This window comes from Aulostomus chinensis, chromosome 9 (genome assembly GCF_037954235.1).
Source record: "Aulostomus chinensis isolate RoL2024-O1b breed Wild chromosome 9, RoL_Achi_v1.0, whole genome shotgun sequence".
Taxonomy (NCBI): domain Eukaryota; kingdom Metazoa; phylum Chordata; class Actinopteri; order Syngnathiformes; family Aulostomidae; genus Aulostomus; species Aulostomus chinensis.
In genome coordinates this window covers 3,561,883-3,585,768 of record NC_141328.1, presented here as the reverse complement: position 1 = coordinate 3,585,768, position 23,886 = coordinate 3,561,883, and the positions used below count along the sequence as shown (strand labels likewise).

The 23,886-nt window shown below is 47.9% G+C and overlaps 1 protein-coding gene and 1 long non-coding RNA gene across 3 annotated transcripts; one reads left to right on the top strand and one right to left on the bottom strand.

Annotated features, from left to right (window-relative positions):
- Window positions 1–239: 239 nt before the first annotated feature.
- Window positions 240–10,793, bottom strand: bcap31 (B cell receptor associated protein 31). 2 transcript variants are annotated; one of them, XM_086213173.1, is made up of 8 exons: window positions 10,535–10,793; window positions 9,227–9,323; window positions 8,840–8,940; window positions 8,406–8,550; window positions 7,237–7,372; window positions 4,124–4,250; window positions 3,884–3,984; window positions 240–1,746 (listed from the first exon to the last, which is right to left on the bottom strand). In XM_086213173.1, the coding sequence occupies exons 2-8, from the start codon at window positions 9,316–9,318 to the stop codon at window positions 1,720–1,722; spliced, it is 729 nt and encodes a 242-aa protein (XP_086069299.1). In that variant the 5' UTR covers window positions 9,319–9,323; window positions 10,535–10,793; the 3' UTR covers window positions 240–1,719. The 2 variants fall into 2 exon arrangements, with proteins under 2 accessions (XP_086069299.1, XP_086069298.1); XM_086213172.1 differs by having other exon boundaries at window positions 9,227–9,326; window positions 10,535–10,782.
- LOC147255437 (uncharacterized) lies at window positions 10,015–13,025 on the top strand. The gene is made up of 3 exons (XR_015117836.1): window positions 10,015–10,837; window positions 10,956–11,085; window positions 11,255–13,025. It is a non-coding gene; the product is annotated as an uncharacterized LOC147255437 (long non-coding RNA).
- Window positions 13,026–23,886: the final 10,861 nt, after the last annotated feature.

Genomic DNA, 23,886 nt, shown 5'->3' with positions numbered 1-23,886 from the left:
AAAGGCAGGGCCTCCGAATGTTCATCGTCGACTTGAGCTGGACGCCCTCAGCTCGGGATCGATCCAGACGCCACACGTTTGTCGTTCCGTTGAGCATCTCGATGGGGTGATGCTAACGTTTGAGCGGCAGGTACAACAGGACAAACTAACAGCTCGTTGACGTTTGAAGGACCGACCTTCACGGTCGGAACTGAACTTGAGCGACTACCTGGAAAACCAAGTCAATTCACAGGCGAGGCTGCGGTTTTCGTCTCTTATCCGTTTATTGAAGAAGAAAAAAAACAAACACTGAAAACGTTTCACTGAACATGCTGATGACATCATTGCCGCTTCAGACCTGTAAGTGATGACACACATGACATTTTCAGGCTTTAAACGCGTTTATCCTCACTTTCATACGTGACTCATCCTACCTCAACATTTCTTACACATCGATTCGATTCACCCCAAAAAGAAGAAACAAGTGACGTTCATGGAGAAAACCACAACGGGAATAAAGAAGCTAATCAGGAATGACTTTGTTCAACGTGATGTGAGACAAGAAGCGTCAGGCAGACGAGACGCAGGTTGTCGTACAAATTGCATGAAGTGACAGATCTGGTTTCTGGCCTCTAGGGGGCAGCAGTCGCTCTTTCAGCCTCCAAGGGAAAGCGCCGGCTCATTAGCTGCTACGCTACATTCACCAGAACCTTGCTAGCTCTCTACTTAAACTGGGTTGAAGGTTGAACCAGAAAGAAAACCAAAGAAGAAAACAGTTACTAAAATTTGAAAAAAAAACATGAGAACACCGCCACAAGATAATAGAAAACAATTCTCGTGCGTGTTTTGTATCCGGGGTTGCGCCAGTGATCGGGCATCAGATTTCTTGTGCGTAAAGCTTTTAAGTAAGTAAACATGAAATTAAAAGTTATGAAATGACCCCACTTTGAGAAGTCACCTAATAAATATGAGAGTCGATGACATGGAACAGAAGGAAAAGGAGCTTGATCTGCTGATGACACTGAGCAACATTGTAGAGAAACCTTCCCAGACGCCGTCAGCTGATGGACGTCTCCAGCAAAGGTTTCAAAACAAAAGCAGTACATTTCTGAAGGCCCCCCCCGAATGTCACTCAGACACGAGTACAAAGATTCAGAGTCGCTGGAGCTGTGAAACCGTTACACATCATTTCACCGACGACCTGAGTGCCGCCAACTAGCTGATGAAGTGTTGATGCTCTGATGAGAAGCTGAATCATAAACTCTTACTGTGAAAAGACCAACAACAATAAAGTTCATCTCAAGTCTTATTGTGAAAGGACCAGAGAATCCACGCTCATCCCGTTTATCCAAGTCTTGATGAACAGCGTGCAAGTTGTGTATTTTGGACATAAAAAAATGTTCTACTTGTAAGCATCGATGGCACCGCAGGTGTGACTCTTATTTTGGAATGAGACCTACAGGAAGTTTGCTTAGAGGAAGTGGTCAATGGAAATATTAAGAAGTGTGTGACCTGTTGATGACATCAGAGTGACAGAAGAAAAAAACCTAAACTCTTTGGAACAGCGACAGAAAGCAAACAGTTGGACATTCTCACTCTTCTGGTGAAACCTCCTACAGTCCCATTAACCAATCACAGCTGGCGTGGTCACATGACCCCGCAGTGAGGTGAAGGCAGAAGCGGCAGGACGGCGAGGACGATGAAGATGAGAGAACCTGGAGATTGTTGCGGTGGTCGTCCTCAGTCAGACTTCTTGTCGCTGCTGGCCTGTAGGTGAAGAACGGAGCATCAGACTATCAGCGCCCCCTGCAGGCAGCGGAGTATATCAGCCCCCTGTGAGGAGCAGTTTGAACGCCACTATGAAGGCGTGCCCTGTAACCAGATCACTCCCCTGCGCCGTATACAAGTACACACCTACACCACTTGGGTTTGTGGCACGTTTCAGCGGTGAAGTTACCGGCGGTACTGTGGGTTTGCTACAAGCGGCACAGGCAAGTTTGTCCTGCTGAGATGAAGGATGGACGGTGTGGGGCAGCTCATCCACTCAGCACGTCACTGACGGCGCCGTGGGGATGAGGTCAGGAGTTTAGGAGAGAGAGAGAGAAGCTGAGGGTCCAGAGACGCCGACAGAGAGTGAGCAGCGCCGGCGTCCTGGTGTTTACCAGTCAGAAATGGAAAGCAGTAGAGAGAAACCCACCATATCAACTCAGAAGACACCGGACAACAACAGCAGCCATGACAGCAGCCATGACGGTCACATGACGGAGGCACAAATGGGGTTCTTCAAATCCAAACATGAGAAACCTGTCCCGCCATGCTGTATCCAGGGTTCTCTGCCTTAGTTACCATGAATCTTCTATGAATCCTGACAGAACAAAGAGCCACGTCTACATCTGACCTCTGTGGCCCAACGATTCCTGGACGTAGGACAAGGAGGCATTCATGACACAGACGTGTCCTCAAGAGAACCTCTGGATCTGACCTGACCTCTGACCTCGCTTTACGGTTCTGGTCAGTAGTGATCTTTAAGCTGAACACAGTGGAGGCTTCTTCTCCTCCTTCAATCGTTCCTCATAGATCCCTGGCAGTTTCTTTAACTATGTTAACATCCGTCCATCCATCCATCTTCCCCCTCTTCTCCTGTTAGGGTGGTGGGGGTGGAGCCTATCCCAGCAGCCTTCCCCCTGGACAGGTCACCAGTCCATGGCAGGGCCAACACATAGAGACAGACAACCATTGGCTCTCCCAGCCACGCCTACGGTCAATTTAGAGTCTGGATTAACCTGGTCCCTCTTGATGTCTTTGGACTGTGGACTGTCTTTGGACCCACGCAGGAACAGGGAGAACATGCAGACTCACCCAGGAAGACCCCGGGCTGGAGCAAGGGCTCCACCCAGAACCTTCTTGCTGGGGGGGGCAGTGCTGACCACTGCTCCACCTCTACATTAATATTACACTGGTAATGATACGAGAGAGCTAACAGGTTGACTCCACTCCACAGCTGGGAACATTGTTTGTTCCGTCCCAATCAAAGATCTGTCCTCTGGCGACTGGATGTGACGGTTCCACAAAGGAACCAGTTCACGTCCTTACTTTACAAGACGGATCTCACACCGCGTGTCTCCCTCTCAGCCAGCCTCACAGGGTGCTCACGCACCCCAAGAATGCGCCTCATGGCTCGACCCTGGATAGAATTACAGTGAGGGGAACCCTCCATGCCCCCCCACCCCTGCAGCACAAAACGAAACTGAGCCGACCATGGAACCGGGAAGTCTGGAGAGCATTTAAGAAAAACCAACGCTCTCTGGCGGAGCGTTAACTCAGAAACCCGTGGCCCCTCCTCTGAACACCTGGACTCATCAGCTGGGTTCTTCATCGGCAGAGCAGGGCTGCAGGGCTTGGAGAGACAGCAAACTGAGGAGCGTTTGACTCAGGTTGGGGGTTTTACAGGAAGGTTGTGGAAAGAAGATCCGTGTGTGTGTGTGTGTGTGTGGTCAGCCGGGGAGATTTAAGGTGGACCAGCTGCTGTTTCACTGCACACACACTAGCTAAATATAATACCGACATATTTTTTGTATCTTTGTGAGGACTCTATGACTGAATATTTAGATCAGGTTTTGTTTGTTAAAGAGGGGGCCGACCCACCACCAGAACCCTCCTGGGTCAGCTGCTGTATGACTGACAGGTGTTCAGCTGGACCAGCAACACGGATTCAAATCTAATTGGTCGAACTAGTTGAGTTACAAAAGGTCATCTGGAGTTGAGGGTGGGTGCGTGTGTGAGAGAGTAACACTACGTTACACTGACTTATCCCCCTACAAATCACAGTTGTGGACGAGAGACAAATTTGTTCTCGCTGGACTTCAAGTCCGTCAACTACCAGACTGAACTGTGTGCAGGTTACCAGCAGCTTGCTGTGCTCATCCAGCAGCCTGTCGTACTCCATCGTCAGGTTTCCAGCCTGTTTCTTCATCGCCCGGACGTCACTGTCAGACTTCTGCAGCGCTGCAACACACACACACACACACGTTCACGAACGACAGAGAAGCACAAGAATGTGAACAAACATGGTCATCAATGTTTTCCGGCCTGTCGACCCTCTGACTTGACCCTTCTAACCTGACACTCTTCTCCTCTGCCTCACCTTTCTTGGTGGCTTCCAGCTCCTCCTTGAGGCTCTTCACCTCCTCCTTCAGAGTCTTGTTCTCCTCCTGGACGCCAGGTCCTTTCTTCCCGCCCTCGGGGACCTCAATGCCAGCATCACACAGTTTCTATTGAGACACAGATGGACGTGAGTGAGCGAGGACAGTTACGTCAGTGTTTACACGCCGTCAGAGGCCTCAGATGATCAGAGGCAGACGACGAGGACGGGAGAACGTTCATCAGGTGATGAGTCAGATGTTAATGGAGAGACAGCAGACAAAGAGCTAGACGGTGGGACCACAACCTTGGAGGTTCCGGTTCCTCACCTTCGCCTCCTTAAATGTTCTGTTGAGGCTTCAGGCCCCCCGGCGCCCCCTGCTGGCTGTGCCACACAGCTGTAATCTCATCGTTCACGCTTTGAAAGGTCAGCTGTCACCAAGGTCAAGGACGAGGCAGCAACACCAGCACCGAGCAATTTGAGTGCTTGTGACATGCGGACCTCTTTAACTGCGGGACCCAATGATTAACTGTTAACCCCCAATGCGTCTCCTGTTTGGAACTGAAGAACTTGATGAGATCACATTGGTGACATTGTTGACTGCAAAGAGACGGAAGGTAAAAGTAGCAGATCCAACTCCTGCGAGGAGGAGGAGAAAGAGGATGATTCAGGCTCAGCTCCACCCGTCAGGGACGAACAGGTGTTCATACCAAACATCTCTGACCTCAGCGTGACTCACAGCTGCTCTTTATGCTCCCAGCTACGATACGATGACCACGTAACTGAAGTCGCTGCCAGGGCTGGAACACGCCACGTGATCGAAACATGTCACTTAGAATTCCCCGCCCGTTCTGATGTCCACTGAGATGACCCGCAGCGATTACACCTCCCCGTTTGCATCCAACCCTTCGTCAGGCTTGGATCTCTGCACCAACATTGTTTCCATGTCAGCTTCCGGGGAGGAGTCAAAGCTACTTAGGAAGAGAAACATGACGGCTCTTGGTTCCCCCTAACAAAGTCACCATTACAGATGTAGAAAAAAAATTTGCTCGTTCGCTGCTTGAACGGGCACAAGAAAGTGAAAGTGTCTGTTCAGTCCACCTCCCAACGCCGCAGCTGGTGATGGGACCAGAGAGCAAACATGGCTGACAGCGATCTCTTTCCCTAAAGCTGACAAGCATTTAGAAAGATAAACTCATCACCATGACAATGACGATATCTGGAAAGTGTCCAAAAGTACCAGAGTTTCCTGGGGGGATTTTTACAAGTGATGGCTGGCGGTAACGCTACAGTGCAGGCCAGGCGGGGGGGGGGGGGGAGAGACGCTACACCGCAGGCCAGGCGGAGAGAGAGAGAGAGAGAGAGAGAGAGAGACGCTACACCGCAGGCCAGGCGGAGAGAGAGAGAGAGAGAGAGAGAGAGAGACGCTACACCGCAGGCCAGGCGGAGAGAGAGAGAGAGAGAGAGAGACGCTACACCGCAGGCCAGGCGGAGAGAGAGAGAGAGAGACGCTACACCGCAGGCCAGGCGGAGAGAGAGAGAGAGAGATGCTACACCTCAGGCCAGGCGGAGAGAGAGAGGGAGAGATGCTACACCTCAGGCCAGGCGGAGAGAGAGAGGGAGCGTGGGAGATGCTACGCCGAAGGCCAGGCGGAGAGAGAGAGAGCGAAAGAGAGAGACGGTGTCACGGCCAGGCGAGGAGGGACAGCATTCATAAACCTGATACAGATAATTCTCTGAAAAGCACAGCAGCAGTGAGAAGACTGAGACCAGAGAGCTGGATGATGTAACCAAAGTCATGAGAGAGGCTTCAGTCAGGAATGCGACCATGGACGTTCCTCCTCACATCGCTGTCATATATGCAGGATTCAGGTTGGAACGGCAGACCTTAATAATAACCAGAGTCCGGTAGCAGAACTAATGGGTCGTATGTGCAGGCTGCCGGGCGAGTGAGTTACGGGCCTGCAGGACTCTGGTTTCATCACACACATGTGCGTGGACGTCATGTATGCATTTGTCCATAGGAGGAGCGTTTGGCATTCACACCTGTTTGACACTCGAGTTGAAAAGGTTCCCAGCAGCCAGGATCTGGTTCCTATCATGGATTGCGATTCGTTTTTTTTTAAAAAGCATTAAATATTACTACGTTTCTAACAAACAATTATAGTAGCAATGACATTTCTACATTTCCAGTATGGAAAACTTTCTAACGATTCATTAGATCTTAAACATTTTGTTGTTTCTTTTCCAGAGGTTTCATAGGCGTCAGTCGCTACAGAGGGAGGCACAGCCTCCCCCTGCTGATCCTAGATTTCCTCCAGCAGTGCTGCTCTGCGCCACCACGAGTGTGCGAGCGAACACATACACACAATCTGTCGTTTGTTCACCGTGAAACCAAGAAATTGCGTTTCGTATGCATACTGTACCTTCCTTACCATTCAGTATGACAACCCTATTTGACACACACACATTTGGAGAACATATGCGCATGTGTGACGTAACAGAGGTTAATAACCGGGGTCCTGTGTGAGTGTGTTGTTCAGCAGGAAGTTTCAGGTGATTTAAATGTATTTTGAGTGAGGGACCTGTGAGCGTGAGCGCGTCCCAGGTAGACGGACCCCCGGCCCATCTGAAGCGGGAACCCAACTGTCAATTCAGTTGAAAGAAAAAAGAAGAAAAACGAAAGTGACTGAGATTGGAGCAGCGAGTCATTCACCAGCAACCAAATAATTGCGGTTTACTGTGACGTCAGTGGTCCTGAAGAGTAAGGTTGTGTCCTCCAGTAGCCAATGAGCTCGCTGCTCCAATGATGCACCATGGAAAAAAGAGATTGGGGGGGGGGGGGGGGGCGCTTCAGATCAGCGCTTCCCTCCGCTGGTGAAAAGATGAAGCAGCAGCATGTCACAGTCAGGAGCTCAGAGGATCTTTTCCTCCTTCCGCCATCTCTCGGCAACAAAAACGAGCATGAAGTTGATTTTAGAAACACATTTCCATATTTTTCTATTTGTTAGGCTCGATGTGTTTAAGTATGAAAAGGTTGCACCACAGGGATCCCTTCCAGTCCCCTGGTTAAGAGCGTGTGTGTGTGTGTGTGTGTGTGTGTGTACGTGCGTTACCTCCTGCAGAAGCTCATTGTCCTCCATGTACTTCTTGGCAGCGTTGCTGGCGCCCTCCGCCTGCTTCTTGAAGGCTTCGTTGGAGGCCATGAGCATGGCCTGCTGGGAGAGCAGCGTGGAGAGGCGACGCAAAAGCCTGCACACAAACACGGCGAGGAGGAGGAACTCAAACACACAAGCTTTATTCAACAGGACTGTTTACATCAGTCTGATGATGGCCATTACTATGATTCCACCAGCGGCACGTTAACGTTTCACAACTCCACTAAAAATAGGTGCCCAGTCTATTCTTGACAGAAGCTACGTCCACTAGCACCAAGCAGATCCAGGGGGCAGGAAGTTCAACAGAAAAGGGGCGTGGCCTACTGTTATTTCCTAAATTTCAACACCAAGACAAACTCTTTGGGCAAAAATTTCATTGCTACATCAAAGTAATAACTGCTGACACCGAGCAACCTGGATCCAACTGTAGAAACCTCCTTCCTCTGGGGGTCCACGTGGTCATACAGCTGGGTGGGTGGGTGGTGGGTGAGGGGTCAGGGGTCTAATTTCAAGAGTTACAGTAGGAGCGCAGGAAGGGATGATGTTGATGAATGTGTGCATGCGAGTAAACAGCTGGTCAGCTGTGATACAACCCAATACAGAGGTTGAGTACTTCACACACACAGTGACCCCTGACATTTCCCTGCTGAGGGGTGTGTGTGTGTATCAAGTTGACGGATGATGTAACAGGAACTCACAATGGGGGCTGAGGGGTCAAATATAAAGAATAACTGCCCCCGTTCCTGGAAGTCAGCGGGGGCGAAGCTAAAGGAGCTTCTCAAGGCAGAAGTTTGCTAATTAACCAAAGCTGTGACATCATATTTTCACCTTCAGCGCCATCACTGTTAACGCGTCTGTCAAATATTCAGTCTCTCATCTCTCTGTTCATTCCCAGTGATTACTGGGACATCACTCATTCCCAGTCCTATCAACCATCAGCAGGTTCCCTCCACCACGGCTGCGTCCAGGTGCTCATTCCTGGACATAGAAGTAACTGACTGCTGCTTCCTGTGTCCAGAGACTGATGTTGATGAGATTCACCTGAGATGGTTCATCTATTAAATGTCAACACAAATAAAAGATATAAGAGTGTGTGTGTGTGTGTGTGTGTGTATACACGTGCTCACAGGCAGAGCAGCAGGGCGAAGCCAGCGATGTACAAGTTCCTCTGAGCTCTGAACAGTTTCATGTGGATGTGCTCGATGGCTGTCGGGTTGTTGGTCAGATCCACCTTCTCGGTCACGCTGTACTTGCTAACCTCGCGAAAGGCGTCTGGACACAGAGACACCAAGAACGCTGTCATGACATTTAATGAGAACAGGTCAAAGTTCACCGGTAAAGACACACTGTCCACATAAAGGACTTGACTGGATCATGTGACGTTTTAGTGAAGAACACAAGCGGGTGTGTGTGAGGCCCCCAAAACCTCGTGTCTGTAATGTTCTGAAGTAATTTAAAAGGATTCAGCATGAGGACATTTAGACAAGAGAATCATGTGTCTGAAACATCAAGCCTGAAACAAGAACATACTGCTGTCATTCACACACACAGACGAACTGACCAATGAGCAGAAAGACGAGAATGGCCATGGCCACCATGAATGATGTGTTTCCATAGAGAGCGATGGTCTGGATGATCCGAGACCTGAAGATCTGACTCCATCTGGGGGGGAAAACACACACACACACACACACACACACACACACACACACACACACGTGAGGCTGCATCTCCATCTAGTGGCCAAAGTCAACATCAGAATTTAGTAGAAACATAAGAGTCAAGTTAAACTGATAGAAACAGAAGCAAGTGAAGCTGCAGATGTCCAGAGTTAAGAGTCCAGCTACACCCCCCAGCCAGAGCCCAGCCAGAGCCCAGCCAGAACCCAGCCAGAACCCAGCCAGAACCCAGCCAGAGCCCAGCCAGAGCCCAGCCAGAGCATACTGACCTCTTGGGGGAGATGAAGGGAATACAGAGCAACAGAACCAAGAAGACCTCTGCATACAGGAAGGTGGCGACCGCTGTCCACTGGAGACTCATGGTGACTGCTGGACAAACACAGGACAACTCCATGTCAAACACATCAATCACCTCTTGCTGACACACACACACACGCTTTATTTAACCAGGATCCCAAATCAAAACAGGAATAATCAATATCATATCAATATCCATCAAATAACAACACAGTATCAGAGTAGGGGGCGGAGTCCTACCCCCACCTGCCTGTCAATCATTCAACACTTGTGTTTACATCTACTAGTTGGACAATTTGGACAAGTTCCCCCAGTGCTTCTAGCCAAGTGTGGCTGGTTTCCATGGTGACACAAGACTTCAGACTGACCTGAACATTTACACAGTCTGGGACCACGCAACAGTAAGTGACTGATGTTCAAAAGATAAGTGAACCGCCTTTAATATTTTCCCAGAACATCCCCATCTACCCACCGTGAGAATCATTCAAAGCGACCTTTAAGACTCTGCGATGATGAGGTCATCAGTGGCCGACCTCTAATTGACTCAAATACAAACTGAGAGATTAGATGGGACGTGTGCCAGACCAGAACAGGGGGGTTGTGGGGCTCAGCAGTATTTGAACTCTTCGGTCCTTTCACACACATATTTCTGTTTTCATCATTCTCAGCCTCGTGAGTGTGTTGCGAGAGAAGGGGGCGTGGCCGCTCAGGGAAGCTGTGTCATGCTCCTGGTGTTAGACGGCGCCCAGAGTACAGGAAAAGGCGACGTTGTTCGGTTACAACATCCAAACTATTAATATTCAACATTCGGGACAATGTTAGCATGCTAACCAGCCTGAAAACGCCCTCCAGTCACTGCTCGTGTCGTCTGAACATCATAACGTCATAAACTGTAACCAACCTGTAGACAGCCTGGTAAAGTCACGTAACCTAACTCGTCTATTTGCTGGAACTAGACAAAAGTCAGTAAACTTGAGCTCAGTCGGAAAAAATTGAGCTAATATGCTAACTTAGTTGCCTCGGGCATCCTTTGGCATAGAGGGTGCGTCTACTTCCTGGCAATGGGTTAGTTCACATATACTTCTTGGTGTAAGCGTGTCTTCAACTTGTTCGTTCAACGCCGTTCCTTGCTGATGTAAACAACGTTTCACGTCTAGACTCGCGTTAATTAACAGAAGTTATTGTTGTTGTTGTTGTTAGCATGCTAGCGACACATTAGCTCCCGGGAGCTGCAGTGGAATAAACGACGGGTTTAAAACCAGTCAGTGGTTGAGACTCACCTCAGAAAATCCAGAAGGACTCGGGGGGGAAAAAATTCCGTCCACACAGCCGATCTTTCACAGCGTGTTAGCCTAGCTTCTTGTGTTTGGAACACTTCCGGATTCCGGTGTTAACTGCCAGCTCATCTCGATCCCGATGCCTGATTGGTTACATCGACCCAGGGGGGGCGTGGTCATCTCTCCAACTGACAGCGGACTGTTGAGACCAAAGATGGTCAGAGTTTCAAACCACCTCATAATTAAATCATCGACGGCTGAGATCGAGGCTTGTCGCCAGACTGTGTCACACTCCAGTTTCCTCAGGTGAATGACGTTTGTACTACTGGGGAAAAAACAAAAAAGGAACGAAAAGAAACAATTTTAGCTTGACGAGCGCACAGTGTGATTCGTATTTCAGTAAATATAATTTGTACATTTTCAGAAAAGAAGCGGTAAATTACCACAAGCCGTCGGGTCAAGCAGTTGTCTGGGACATGTTAGGTGACAGTTTGGTGAACTTTATTGACAACCACCTCAGGAGACAGCAGGGTGGAGAGTTGGATGCGCATCAGGTATGAAGGTTGCTGCCTGGGGAGAGATTTCAATGCTCCAGCCAGCCGGAGAGGGACGTGCAGCAGCATGCACAGCCCAGATGAACCACATTAACAGAGACACTTGATGAGTAAATTCAATTTATGCCTCCCGTATTCGATTAATGAAATATGATTTTCTTTCTAATAGCTCACAACTTTAGTGGCCCGGGGCAGTAACTCACCACCACAGCTCCAGGATTTCATCGTGAAGCAGCTTAAAACTGAGCCAGTACCGACATGAGACAGAATTTTCACTGAAACTGACTTTTTGTTGTTGTTGTTGTTGTTGTTGTTGCAAAAGCTGTCTACTCTGAGATTAAAGTCAGAGATTAGTCCCAGAGGTTTTGTGATAACACACACAAAAAAAACATACAACAGGACTTTAAATTCCAGTCCACTGAGTGTGCACCCCATGGCACCAGGGGGCTCTCAGGGCGGGTCATCATCACAGCTCGCACCAAACAATTCATTTCCTTTAAACTCAAGCCTTTAATCTCCAGATTCCAGAGTTTGGACTCAGAATTCCGCTGTGGGTTGTGATGTCAGCGCAAATGACTAACCAGCAGTTTAATTACCAGCTTGAAGAGCAGCAAACAGCGAGATGAGGTTGTTGATTGGACCGCCGAACTGGACTAGGTGGAGGAGAGGAAGTCCACCCTTCCAGAGAAGGCATGAGCAGGTCCCTCAAATCCGGGTGAGGGACCTGGAAACTGGCAGACAGTGAGCTGTGCTGGCCCTGGTTGAGAGGAACTGGGGGAGGTGGAAAGGCCAGGCTGAGGAGAAGTCAGATCTCTGGAAAATCAACGGGAGGAGAACTCAAGTGGGATCTGTTGACTTGTTGGAGACTGAGCTGAGCAGCAGCCTCAGCAAGAGCGAGCCACGAGGAGAGGATCTGGAGACCAACAGCTCACCTCTGAGACCGCGGAGCAGAGTCCGGACCCTCGAAGGATGAACACCACCAAATAGTTCTTATTCAAGGAATGACACCTTACCACCATGCTACATTGTAACTAGCGCAGTAATTTTTTAAGGAGTATTCAGGAGCTCAAAGACCCAACCAATATCCCACCTGATGCAGGAAGTAGCCAAGTTCTCACCTTTCCTGTGCACCGATCTTTCTGTGACTCATGGGACCGTCACGTGACATCATGGTCAGAACTGATCAAGTCCCTCCCTCCTCATCCTCCTTCCTCTCCCTCCTCCATCAGTCTCCTGATGGTCCAGGCTGCAGTTCGGCAGCTGACCAGCAGAGGGAGACACAGTCTGGACAATGACAGGACAGAGGTCCCACTCTGTCTTTTACTGGTTGACCCTCCACGTCACTCTTGTAAAATCAGGAATCTCGAGGTCATACAGGACACGAGGACACTCGCAACATGATGGATCCTGACTCAGCAACGACACACGAAAACAGGAAGTGACTTCAATCACAGCCGCGTCAGTGAGAACGATTTCAATACAGATGATGGCGCGTGTGTGTGTGTGTGTGTGTGTGTGTGTGTGTGTGTGTGTGTGTGTGATTTATTTAATCTATTGCAGACCTATTCTGGGATAAACACTGCCTGCAGTAAGACTACCAGTCTTGTTTAAGGTTAAGTTTAGGAGTGCGTGTGTGTGTGTGTGTGTGTGTGTGTGTGTATTCCAAAAATCTTTCCACTACATCTTATCGCAGCAGGTTTTGCTCGGTTGTGATGGAGACAAGTCAGTTGTTACCATGTGACCTTTGATCGCAGCAACGAAACTGCATCCTCAGAGGACGAGACAGGAGGTCGTGACCCCTGACATCACAACTATCTCTACTATTCTAATAGAATGTTGACTTTAGAGTTGGACCTCAGTGGAGCTCCTGAAAACTGTTCTACTCTCTCTTTCTCTCTCTCTCTCTCTCACACACACACACACACACATACACAGACACACACACACATACACACACATACACAGACACACACACAGGTCTCATAAAAAGTGCTCACAAAGAGATTTTATCTCTCTGGTCGTCTGTCAGGTGGAGCAGAGTCACTCTTGCAATGAGCCGTCTGATTGGTTGCCATGATTTTCTCAAAGTCCAATAAAAAAACGGATCACAGTGCAATTTTTAAAAAGCAGCAAAGGATGAATTAATCATGACAAACATACACACAACATGACCTCATCCTGCGTGTGTGTGTGTGTGTCTGTGTCCTGCACTTGGCGTCCCTCCTCATCTCTGGGGGTGTTTGAAGAGTTGGCGGTTGGAGCCAAACTGCACACGAGTACATGAGAGCGTGTGATGGCCAGTCGAGTCCCGCCGCATTGTATTTCAAGTGTGAGTTTCATGTATGATGTCACGCATCATGTGATGCCAACAAGATTGTGATGAATTAATGGGCACATTTAAACTCTCTTGATAGGAACTTATTCAAATATACTTTTGATGCAAAAAATGCAAAAGTTTAGTGGAAATATTCTTAGATGCACATATCTTTTAAAAGGAAGTGATGTCATCGCTTCAAATGGTTTGGGAGAAGCCTGAAGACCTTCATAATGACGATCACTATTTTTATTTCTATCAGGGTTACCGTGACGATGGTGTCAGGTGATCGGCAGCCAGTTATCTCTTTATTATTAGTAGTAGTCGTATATGTGTAGTAGTAGTAGTAGTAGTAGTGGTAGAAGTAGTTGTAGTCGTAGTAGTAGAGAATCTCCTACTTAACTCAGACTCCTCCCTCTGCAGCTGGTTGTTGACGATGCATCTGCGATGGCACAGGTGGCCTCCGGGTGGCGCCAGCACCTGCTGACAGAGCTTGAATTGATTGATAAACAGAACCAAATCATGAACCTGCACAATCGTCATGGTCACATGGCACTAAAGGAAAAATGAGATGTTACATGCCACCATCAACCGTGCCCCTGCTCTACCCTGCTCCTGCTCTACCCTGCGTCTGCTCTACCCCGCTCCTGCTCTACCCTGCTCCTGCTCTACCCTGCGTCTGCTCTACCCCGCTCCTGCTCTACCCTGCCCCTGCTCTACCCTGCCCCTGCTCTACCCTGCCCCTGCTCTACCCTGCGTCTGCTCTACCCCGCTCCTGCTCTACCCTGCTCCTGCTCTACCCCTCTCCTGCTCTACCGCTCTCCTGCTCTACCCCTCTCCTGCTCTACCCCGCTCCTGCTCTACCCCTCTCCTGCTCTACCCCTCTCCTGCTCTACCCCGCTCCTGCCTTACCCTGCTCCTGCTCTACCCCTCTCCTGCTCTACCCCACTCCTGCTCTACCGCTCTCCTGCTCTACCCCTCTCCTGCTCTACCGCTCTCCTGCTCTACCCCTCTCCTGCTCTACCCCTCTCCTGCTCTACCCCGCTCCTGCCTTACCCTGCTCCTGCTCTACCCCTCTCCTGCTCTACCCCACTCCTGCTCTACCCCTCTCCTGCTCTACCCCTCTCCTGCTCTACCGCTCTCCTGCTCTACCCCTCACCTGCTCTACCCCGCTCCTGCCTTACCCCGCTCCTGCTCTACCCCTCTCCTGCTCTACCCTGCTCCTGCTCTACCGCTCTCCTGCTCTACCCCGCTCCTGCTCTACCGCTCTCCTGCTCTACCGCTCTCCTGCTCTACCCCACTCCTGCTCTACCCCTCTCCTGCTCTACCCCTCTCCTGCTCTACCGCTCTCCTGCTCTACCCCGCTCCTGCTCTACCCCGCTCCTGCTCTACCCTGCTTCTGCTCTACCCCTGTCCTGCTCTACCCTGCTTCTGCTCTACCCTGCTTCTGCTCTACCCTGCTCCCACTCCTCTATCGAAAGAAAGAAATTATGTTTCAGATTCATCTATGAACCCCCAACCCCCCCTTACCAGAGTGAGGGTCGTTATCAGTGGCGAGCAGCCCCCCCGGTCCTGGCAGAGTGCCGCCAGTTCACTCAGCGGCTAATGTTGCTCCTGCTGGAGGCGCTTTGAGTCACGGATAAAACGATTAGGAGTCACAGAGGAAGGAGGAGGGAGGAGAGGAGGAAGGAGGAGAAGAGGGAGGTTAGGAGATGAGGAGAACAAATGAGAGAAGACATGGAGTGGAGGGAAGAAGGCACATGAAGAGAGAAAAGAAGGGCAAGTATAAAGAGGAGAGGAACAAGGAGAGAACAGGAGAGGAGAGGAAACAAACCACAAGGAGGAAAGGAAGTCAGCAGAAAAGGACGGGAGGAGAGATTAGGAAAGGAAAGAAGGAAAGGAGAGAAGCTGAAAGGAGGGGGGGGGGGACCTCACCTCTATTACTGCTATTTCGTCAGCATGTGACCTCTAAAAGATGGATGCTGGTGTTCTGCTAAGAACGTCTGCAGGTTCTCCAGAAGCACCTTCATCCAGGGATGAACACCAACGACCTCATGACCTTTCCTCTTGGCTAAAACTGACCACATCAATGATGTTGCACACGCGCTACTGATTAGCATGCAGCTGCAGCATGGACTATCTATTAGCTGTCAGTGTTAGCATCAGTGTCATAAACAGGTGTCCTGTCTTGACCTGCACATTCTGACTCTGCGGCGCCGGCGGTGGCGGCGAGTCAAGGACATGGTGAACACTTTTGCTTCTTTAAAGAACTCAAGAGTTTCTATGATGTAATTTAGGAAAAACATCATGTTGTGTAGAAGTTGTTGTTTGCATCTTCTATCAGTTTATGCTGTAGAAGGCAAGATGGTGGCATGGCCTTGTCGGACATGTGACTGCCTCCTCCTTCCATTCTTTCTTCATAAAGAAACCAGATGATTCCGAAAGATGACCAGACTTCATTTATTAAACATGACACTGGTGGGGTCATGTGACTGGCTGGAGCCCAATCATATATGCCGCAGCAGCTTGACCTCGTTGGCTGTTGCTAGGCAGTTTAAGCCAGGTAGCTCCAGGGGGCTGTGGGGTGATGGTCTGAGGGTTTTCTTAAAATAAATGTTGGACTATTCAGGATGGACATCAGTGACTACACCGTCCTCCATGATGACATTGAGGTGCAGGAAGCCATGTGTTACTGAGGCTCACCTGGGTAATAGAAGCCTGGTTTGCCCCTCATGTCTGCCATCAGCGTCTCATCGTCATGGTGATGATCTCCTGACCTGCCCCCGCTGCCAGCCTTGTTGATGTGGTCATCTTATACGTAACTGACAATCTGTTTTTCCAGCTTGACCCTGTGACGCTTGATCTCCACGTGCTGTCCTGCTGGCAGACTCCCAACATGTCACCTGAAACCAACAAAACATTTATTTTTAAAACACTTTTTTTTTTTTACATGTGAAAGTTAACGCTCATGGGTGTGGGCGTGGCTTATGAGTGTGTCACATCATCAGAAGGTTGCCGGTTTGATTCCCGGCTCCTCCAGACACCTCGTGTGAAACAAATCAACAGTGAGCTTTGATCACGTGATGTCACAACATCCTCCATCAACCTCAAACCAAAACTGTTCTATAAGTGAAGAACTCGCTGTCTAACTTTTTAAACTTAAATCCTTTTTTTTAATGCAACAATGTGAGTGTTCATGAACTTGATAAAAACTTGAAGATGACCTCACGGCCGACCTGAGCTACTTCCATGACCCGCTGAGGGGGCGCACCTGAGATCAGACCACCAGGTAACCATAGAAACTGCCCTGACACTTCACACAAGCTTGACAGCAGATGAACAGGTGGACGAGTGACACGAGGCCTTCATGTTCTCGCTCGTGTTACTTTACAGGGACGTGTTCAGGTGGTGACTTCATGCTGCACTGATAGAATGGCGATGAGGTCACACAGATACAGTCGCCGCAGCAACAGAGAATTTTCCATCAGTGAGTCGCTCTCATCATTTATAGATGACATCGTTTCCACTCAGGCTCCTTCAACAGCTGGGAGGCTTTAATGGCTTCATAAACACAGAAAACGTGGGTTTTAGAGGAGGATCCCATCGCAGCAAAGTGTGTTGAGTTTCAACATCAACTACAAAACTACCGTTGCACCGCGGCGCCCTGGCAGTGCCGGATGATGCAGTTTCTAAAATCTCACTTTGACATTTGGGATGAGGATGAGATCTGCTTGTGGACGTCTGGGCTTAACAAACATTGGAATATAAATAACTGGTCCCTAGGGTTTGGTGGCTGGCACTTGTTAGCTAGCTAGCCAGACGAATCTTCCCAGAGACAATGCTGGTCGCCGGGTCGCTGTCAGTCCTCGTGTGTTGATATCCAACTGCACATGCTTGAGGTCAATGGAAGGTCAAACAGGCCATCACCCTAAACCAAAGCCAAACTGTTCCTGGAAGGATGTGAGTGTTGGCAGATGTTTGTTAACACCTAATGATGTCATCCGAATCGCACCAAATGAAGGTCGACTGACGTCCAATCAGGTGTCAGACTGTGACTTGGATGCTTAGATGGACCGAAGTGAGACAGACAAGACACTCGTCTCTGAAACTGTTACTGAAGGTTAAGAATTTCTTTGAAGAGACTGAAACCAAAATGGCCAGACTGTCGTGACGAGGAGAACACGCCGCGGTCAAGTCAGCCGGCGTCTGCTGCTGAACGTCTGTGTGATGCATGTGAGCAGCGTGAAGTAACCTGCTGCGATTGGTTCAAATGCCACACACAATAAGAATGTTTTATTTTGAAGGTTTGAAGAGGAACGAGAGGGGGATGGCAAGTCTTGACTAGTGTAGTCATAGTGTGTGTTAGCCAAACAGCTGATCAGAACACCCCCCCACAAACACGCATCTGGCTCATAATCAGCTCTGTTACCATGGCAACTGCTGCTACTGATCAATCTCCATCTGTCTGTAATTGATTAATCAGAAGCCCCACTGGACGCCATCTCTAATGAGCCATTAGCTGATTTGCTGGAGTCCCGTTAGCCACGTGATACATGATGGAGGGACAGAGGAAGCATAAAGAACTTCACTTCCCATCACGCACCTGTGACACCTCCAGTTAACTGAGGTGACCCTGATTTGGTTCAGGATCAGATCCTGTGTTAGATCCTGGATTAATAACTGTTCAGAGGGTTTGAATCCCATCTTTATTCTGGATTAGAACACATTAAGCGAGGATTCCGGGTCACTGAGAAATGCTGGATGATTGTATATTACCAATTTAGCACGGAAATCATAGATTAGGTCCAGGATTACAGAACCTCCACCACGTCCCTCATGAATCAGGAATATAAACGTTTGAGATTCAATGTATATTTCAGCGTGTTGATTCTAGATTATTTGTGGACAATAGATAAAATCCTGGATCAGTGTATTTACAAGTGAGGAAACCTAGAATTAGCCTGTAGCTACATACAAGTGCGTCCTGCTGGACTTGCTTGGTCTCCATTAATCTCTGGACAGCAGACAGTGTTTCTGTCTGTTTCTCCATGACGACTGTTTTCAGCTCCAACAGACCAGTCCTGTGGGAAATGTCTATCACCTGGAAACCAGACAACTCAATTGTAATCAATGTCAAGGAAAATGCCTGTTCTGGGCTGAGTGTAATCTCTGGATGGCTACCGTCCCTAATTCGCCTCTTTAGAGAGGAGTGTGTAGTGTCCTAAATATCTGCAGTAATGAACACGTCTAATCTCTGGAGAAAGAGAGAGTGCTATTATCCACAAAGAAGCTGAGGGAATAGTCTTGTCCACAGAGACATCCTAAGTGTGTTTCATTTCAATAAGAGAAGAAAATGGCACAATAAACAATGTAAAACTCATTAAATGGTGACGATCATAATTAACTTTGACATTTTTGCAGCTCCCAGCAGTGCTGGGTTGGGTCTAATCTCTGGAGTGCTTGTGCTTTACTTTCATCTCACTAACAAATGGCATCATTAAGAGCAGAGGAGGTGGGTGGCGGTACAGTCTAATCCCTGGACAATGTCTCTATTAGTTGGAACCATTACTGGAAACAGTCTGATCTGAAATTGATGCCAAAGCAAAGCTGCAAAAAATGTTCCAGAAATGGCAATGAGGATGCCGACCTGCAGGAGTTACTGCAGGGGCCCCCAGGGACCCCAAAGACCGGCAAGGCCCCTCGGTAATGAATCCCATTGTAGCTTTTATCAGTGGTGAGGTGTTTTTTGTTTGTTTGTTTGTTTTTTTAATTCTAGATTGTTGATTTCTTTCACTGAACCAGCTAAAAGTCTAACACGGTAGGCGAGACATGGTGATGAAGGTGAGTTAGACTGTGTCCCAAAGCCATCATGTAGATATTGTCTGTGGGATTTCAGAATTTATTCAGAAATGAGCATCAATTTTTGGGTCAGAGGACAGACGGGATGAGTGTGAAGATGCAGGAGGACTGTCGCTGGTCTTAGAGGCCGGGGGGGGGGGGGGAGCCTGCGGGACGATGAATGAACCTTCGAGATGAAAACAGACCACATCCAAATAGCCACTGAGTCACTTTATGAGACGCAACATCCTGATCTAAACGCCTTCAACATCAGCAGAAAAAACACGCTGACAGAGGAAATGATCAGCGAGACCCTCGACAAGTGTGTGTGTGTGTGTGTGTGTGTGTGTGTGCGTCTGTGAGAGAGAGAGAGAGAGACTCAGATTCAGTGGCAAACGCAGAAAACTCATGACTCATCTCTTTTCAGTGTTTATGATTAACGGTTAATCTGGGAGAGTGGCTGTGTGTGTGTGTGTGTGTGTCTGTGTGTGTGCGCGCGCGCTGACTTGGCAGCTGTTAACTGCCATTACGGTCTGACTCAGGACCTCAAACACACACATATGTCATCAAATCAAAGTTTAATCTTCGGTGAAGCTGCCACTCATGTAAATAAGCTCACCGATGCCCTCAGCGCCTGCAGCCAGAAATACCTTTAAATGTCTGCATGTGTTGACAAGAACAACACACATTAACATTTAATTAGATATTGACATACAACATTATTCAGGTTCAGTCTGATACAATAAACTGTTAATATTGTGTAAATTTTGTTTACAGGTTGTTGTTTTTTCTAGCTATAGTCTCTCTTTACATGTCTGTTTCTAATGTAATGCTAACAAAAAATAACAATAATAAAATAAATTTTTAAAAAATGTAATGCTAAAACCAATGAAGACTAATGTCAATGAAGTTATTCTGGCTCCAAAAGGCCACAAAACAAAAAAGAAAAGAGTCAGACAAGCTGAATTATGTGACACCCAGAGCAACAAGCTGTTAGCGCCACTGCTAACACTAAGGAGCAAGAAGATCTGGCACCAACCGCAAGCTAACATTTCCGCCACTCCTAGCAGCAACAGTAACAGTAAGCTAACATTAGCACCACTGCTAGCAGCATGAAGAAACAACTATTAAGTTCATAACATCAAACATGAACTTAGTTATTTTAAGTCCCATGATACCTTGCTTTCCAGCACTTAGGGACATCAGGACCTTACCTGACATGGTTCCTGCATGAGGTCATTCACCAGAAGTGCGATTAGGGCTTGTTCAGAGTTCTGGAAATGGTTTATATTCAGCAGACCTACTGATATTTGAGCACCTACCCTTGCAACATGTCAACAATTCTGACCCATAGGAAATAAGCTTTTGCTAACAGACAACAAGCACTAAACAACAGAACCAGCGAGAAGGAAGTGACCATTTCAATAGACCATATTCACGCGGTTCATGCTCAAGGCAGGATGCTGGACATGATTATACTGTTGTGTTACTGCTTCTTGTACACATGTATTGAATCTAATTCTGTCTGAAACATGTACTCTAGTAATTGCAATATCATGTGTTAGCTTACTTACTTCCTATCCTATGACAAAGCAAAACAACCAGCAGCGTTAGCTAGGAAAAGGCTGACAAATAACGTTAGCTGTCAGCTACATGTAGCTAACGGATTATCGAATATGCCTTTATACCATCCCTCTGGGTTTTCACTATCCACATTTCTTCAGTTCCTAGTCAAGCGGGAGGAGATGAAGCAAAAAATATTCTCTGTGTTTATGCATGTCACATTATATTCAAACTGTTTGTATAATTAGCCAGAATTGTGCTGATGAACTCGAAGCTGAGAGGTGAGGTCGGTCCCCTGATGACGATGGCGACTTGTTAGCTGTTGATAAGCCCGAATCATTGATCTCCATTAATTAATCTGTCCCTGTGCCAGCGTTTGTCGGCCAACAGCACCACAGCAGGAGGCTGGACTCGTCTGATGTGTAACTGGAAGTGTTAATGTCGTCCCTTAAAATACACACGACAAGCACACAGTCGAATGTTTCCATTACACTTTAGTGAAATCACACAAATATACAAACTCAGCTGAAGGCAATGGCGATGGTATAAAAACAGACACAGGCTATTACATGAAGATTCATCATCATCATCAGTACATTTTTCAACTCAGCAAAAAAAAAAAAAAAAAAAAAAAAAAATTAAAATTAAAAATAAAAACAAGGCAATGGCAAATGGTATCAAAAAGGGCCCTGACTACATCCTGGAAACACCAAGGCCGTGTGTCTTCAGTGGAACAGTTTTTAAGCAGAGCAGTGGTCAGATCATGAGGCTTCAGCAGCGGATGGCGAGGACCTGAGTGATGTCATAGCGACACCAGTAGTTCATTGATATAATTATTAGATATTCATGTGAGTATGCAGGTTTCTGGAAATCAGTGAAGCGTTTGATGACTCGCTGGGGAAACTGTCGAGGTCAACTACAACTCCCAGAGACCACTGCTGGAGGAAACAGAGTCAGAGACTGTTGCACTCATTATTGCTACAACCAGAGTTACTGTCAAGCTTCTGACACATCACGTCAGCCTCACCGGTGCTTTCAGAACAAACGATGAGTACATTTATTGAAAAATATGCTAAATTTGTGCATCCAGATTACTCCCTGTGGTCAATCGAATCAGAATCCCTTTAAAAAAAATAAATAAAGAAGGTTTCAGAATTTGTTAACTTGTCGTCATGGCAACAGCTTTGACAAATCGTGAATGATTACTTGGTCCAAATCCCCATGATGATGGTGTTATCTCAGCATGGTTTTGCATCCGTGTATTACAATTAAATCACAGTCAAACCTACGCTGAAAGCAGTCATCATCAAGACAGAGTCCCCGGAGACGGCTTCCAGACGCGGCGGCTATGATGATGTCATGAGTCAGACACGTCTCTTGAGACAGCCACAGGTATGAGACAGCGAGAAAATTGAAGGTGAGATGAGAAACATGGAGGTGAGACGCGCTGCTCCTTACTAGAGTGACACGACGTGAGGACAAAATTTGAGTTTTGCTCTGAATCACAACTGACTGACAGCGACTGGTCGCCATGTTTTCCAGCTGGTGGTCGTCTCTTGAGCTGTGGGAGGGGCATCAGAATCTCCCTCACAAACTAAAAGCACCTTTAGAAACAGAAACAGGCTGTCTTCATGGATCCACATGGTTCTGACCCAACCAAGGAACCTTGTGGGCCAAGCGGCCCCGTCCTCTTGGCTAGTCTCATGTCTTCCAATGTGGATCCAGAAACCTCTGATCAAGTGGTGTGACATCATCAGTGGGACTTATCAGGTCGCGCCACCAGGTTCTGGTGGGATTATGGACCCGAAGAGGAACCTGGCAGATTTCTTTTAGAAATCACAGTCAGCTCATCCTGTTGTGTTCAAAACGCCATCTGGTGAAGCCTCGCCATCCGGCGCTTGAAGGAACAATCCCACCCTGAACTGAGACACAAGATCCAGCGTGAGCGGCGCTTCTCAGGCGGCGCCTGAAGGACCCTTGCAGGGAACAACTTGGCGAGATCTGAGAGTTTAAACTTTGATCAGAAAAGTGCTTACAGGTTAAGTAAGATGGAGGATCCTGATGTGGCAGTGGCGGCGGCTGAGAGGCGCCCGCTCAGGTCAGTAATAATAATAACAATAATAATATTATGGTACAATAAAGACGTGCGACTCTTCGATCAACTGGAGCTCAGCGATTCGCCGTCGCTCTGATGCAAACAAACCTGCTGGGTTTTCTGTCTGCGGGGGGAGGGGCTTGATGAATTTGATGTCCAGCCGACCTGACGAGGACGATCAGGCGGCGTGATCGGGGAAAGATTTGAACACGGACACGATGAGAAACGACCGTCAACCAACACGCCCCCTACGGACGATCAATCAAGTCAAACAGTTTTGACACTAAATACAAGAACCAATCAATAAGATGAAAAAGAGGGACATTGTAGCGAAGCACCAATCAGAGTTCAAGAGCTAATAATTCAAACGAGTCAGTTTGATGGTCGTTTCCCAGTGTGTGTGTGTGTGTGTGTGTGCGTGTATCTGTGTGTTTGCAATGTAAAACACTGTACAAAATAACTTCCTCCCACAATAAATACATCCTTCTGTAAAAAATAAATTAAAGGGAAAAAATTAATAAATATCTCACCACCATTAAAGTTAAAAGCTGTGTGTGTGTGTGTGTGTGTGTGTGTGTGCGCGCGCGCGTGTACTAATCAAAATGAGGTATATTAATCTACTTCCTGTTGGTTTTGTTTGTGTTACAGGAATTGGACCCGCCCTCTCCATGGCCTCTTCAGTCTGTTTCCTCCTCCCAGCTGTGTGTGTGTGTGTGTGTGTGTGTGTGTGTGTGTGTGTGTGTGTGAACCACACATCCTTCTTGCTGCCACAGTGGAAGACCATCAAGATGGTAGTCGTCTCCACTTCTCAGCTTTTAAATATCTCAAGATAATGAAATAAAAAGAAAAATCACTTGTTCACTGTTAACCAGGAAATTAGCATCGACGGAGAAGTAAGTTGATAGTTCCCACTGCAGCAGCAGCAGCTCACACACACACACACACACACACACACACACACACACACACACACACACACACACACACGTGG

Coding starts and splice junctions, on each gene's coding strand:
- bcap31 (XM_086213173.1), bottom strand. CDS start 9,318: ATGAGTCTCCAGTGGACAGCGGTCGCCACCTTCCTGTATGCAGAGGTC. Junction 8,551..8,839: donor TCTCGTCTTTCTGCTCATTG/GTCAGTTCGTCT, acceptor CTCTGTGTCCAG/ACGCCTTTCGCGAGGTTAGC. Junction 3,985..4,123: donor GCTGGAAGCCACCAAGAAAG/GTGAGGCAGAGG, acceptor TGTGTGTTGCAG/CGCTGCAGAAGTCTGACAGT.